Source organism: Tarenaya hassleriana, unplaced genomic scaffold (assembly GCF_000463585.1).
Source record: "Tarenaya hassleriana unplaced genomic scaffold, ASM46358v1 Cleome1416, whole genome shotgun sequence".
Classification (NCBI taxonomy): domain Eukaryota; kingdom Viridiplantae; phylum Streptophyta; class Magnoliopsida; order Brassicales; family Cleomaceae; genus Tarenaya; species Tarenaya hassleriana.
In genome coordinates, this window is record NW_010964773.1 from 1 (window position 1) to 2643 (window position 2643).

At 40.3% G+C, this 2643-nt stretch overlaps 1 protein-coding gene across 1 annotated transcript; it reads left to right on the forward strand.

Moving 5' to 3' along the window:
* Positions 1 to 1304: 1304 nt before the first annotated feature.
* LOC109116481 (uncharacterized mitochondrial protein AtMg00810-like) lies at positions 1305 to 2496 on the forward strand (the record flags this gene model as incomplete). Its single annotated transcript, XM_019201977.1, has 1 exon — positions 1305 to 2496. A coding segment is annotated over exon 1 (1192 nt), but the record flags the coding sequence as incomplete, so codon positions are not given.
* Between the last annotated feature and the right edge of the window lie 147 nt (positions 2497 to 2643).

Sequence of the window (2643 nt, forward strand, 5' to 3'; positions counted from 1 at the left end):
CACCTCCATTTTCCATTTCATGTAACGCTCTCGGTGATGACACAATCTTGTGGCACACCAGACTTGGCCATCCTTCAGATCAGAAAATAAAGACCCTGTCCACAGACCTTTCCATCTCCAAATACAAAGCCATACCACACTGCAAAGTCTGTCACCAAGCCAAACAAAAGAGACTTCCCTTTGTTTCCAATAACAATTTGTCTCCTTTTCCTTTTGATCTTTTGCATATAGATATATGGGGCCCCTTCTCTGTAATTTCTAATGAGGGTCATAGATATTTCCTTACTATAGTTGATGATCATTCTAGAGTCACATGGGTTTATATGCTGAGATGTAAGCGTGATGTACTACAGATCATTCCTGATTTTGTAGCTCTCATTGAAAGGCAATATAATAAAAAGATAAAAGCTTTCAGATCCGATAATGCTCCAGAGCTTTCCTTTACTGAGTTTTTCTGTAGTAAAGGCATCACTCATCAGTTTTCATGTGTGCAAACACCTCAACAGAATTCAGTAGTGGAGAGAAAGCACCAGCACATTTTGAATGTAGCTCGGGCATTATATTTTCAGTCACAGATACCCTTGGGATATTGGGATGAATGCATCAGAACAGCAGTCTATTTGATCAATCGCACTGTCTCGCCTTTGTTGCAGAACAGATCTCCTTTTGAAGTTTTGCAGGGGCAGAAACCAACTTACTCGCATCTGAGAACTTTCGGATGTCTATGCTATGCTTCAACATTAACTACAGATCGACATAAGTTTTCAGCTAGAGCAAAAGGTTCGGTGTTCATTGGCTATGCTCCAGGATACAAAGGGTACAAAATTCTTGACCTTGACACTAATATAATTACTATATCCCGTAATGTTGTGTTTCATGAACACATATTCCCATTTGCATCCATACCAAGCCATGATTCAACCCAAACAGAGAGTTTAAACCCGTTTCCAAATTCTATCTTACCTTTTTCATTACCAGACATACCCATTCAGACTTCTGATACAAGGTTATTGCCTGTTTCAGAAGCTCCCTCACATGATTCTGACAACCTTACCATTACTCTTCACAGACCAAAAAGACAAACAAAACCACCTTCTTATTTGACAGATTATCATTGTTATTTGACAAAATCTCAGTCTTATAACAATGTTGATCTTCCTGTTTCTACAGCCTATCCCATCTCTCAATTCCTTTCTTATGACCATCTATCACCCACCTATAGGCAATATGTCTTGAACATTAGTGCCGAAACTGAACCCAAAAACTTCAAAGAAGCTGTATCTTCTGTTGAATGGAGAAAAGCCATGGATGTTGAACTTGATGCTTTGGTTGGAAATGGAACTTGGTCTGTAGTTTCTCTTCCACCTGGAAAGCGGGCAGTAGGTTGTAAATGGGTTTACAAGATAAAAAGAAAGGCTGATGGATCTGTAGAGCGATACAAGGCTCGTTTGGTAGCAAAGGGATTCACACAACAAGAGGGAGTTGACTTCATAGATACTTTTTCACCTGTTGCAAAATTGGTAACTGTCAAGTTGCTCCTTGCCTTGGCTGCAAAACAGAACTGGATTCTTACACAAATGGATGTTACTAATGCTTTCTTACATGGTGACCTTGAGGAGGAGATTTATATGTCTCTGCCACCAGGTTATACTGATGCACAATCTGGAAACATGCCTCGGGATGCAGTCTGCAAATTACAGAAATCTCTATATGGGTTGCGACAAGCCAGTCGACAATGGTACCATAAATTTGCAAGTGTTCTGCTCGAAGATGGTTTCAAGCAGTCCAAAGCCGATCACACATTATTTGTGAGACGTTCAAAATCTGGTTTTGTAGCTTTACTGGTATATGTGGATGACATTGTTATTGCTAGTGACAGTGTTGATGCAGTTTCAGAAGTAAAGGACCTACTGAGACAGAAATTCAAGATTAAAGACTTGGGAGATTTGAGATTCTTCCTTGGATTGGAGATAGCACGACAAAGGAAGGGAATATCACTGTGTCAGAGGAAATATTGTCTGGATTTAATCTCAGATTCAGGTTTATTGGGATGTAAACCAGTATCTACACCTCTTGATGCAAATACGCATTTGAGTAAAGATGCTGGAACTCCTCTTGAAGACATAACAAGTTATAGACGTCTTGTGGGAAGGTTATTATACCTAACCATAACCAGACCAGATATTACGTTTGCCACTCACAAGCTTAGCCAGTTTTTATCAGCTCCAACAGATATACATATGCAAGCGGCGCAGAGGGTAGTGCGGTATCTGAAAACCAACCCCGGGCAAGGTCTGTTTTATTCTGCATCTTCAGCTCTTCGTTTCAATGCTTTTGCGGATGCAGACTGGGCAACATGTCCTGATACGAGACGCTCAGTTTCTGGGTTCTGTATTTTTCTGGGAGAATCTTTGATTTCATGGAAATCAAAGAAACAGACTACGGTTTCGAGGAGCAGCACAGAGGCAGAATATAGATCATTAGCTAATGCTACTTGTGAGTTAATCTGGTTAACAAATTTGATGGCAGATTTTCAGATTTCCTTGGAAGGACCTGCCAATCTCTTTTGTGACAACAAATCCGCCATGCACATCGCTTCGAATCCAGTTTTTCATGAACGGACGAAGCATATTGACATTGATT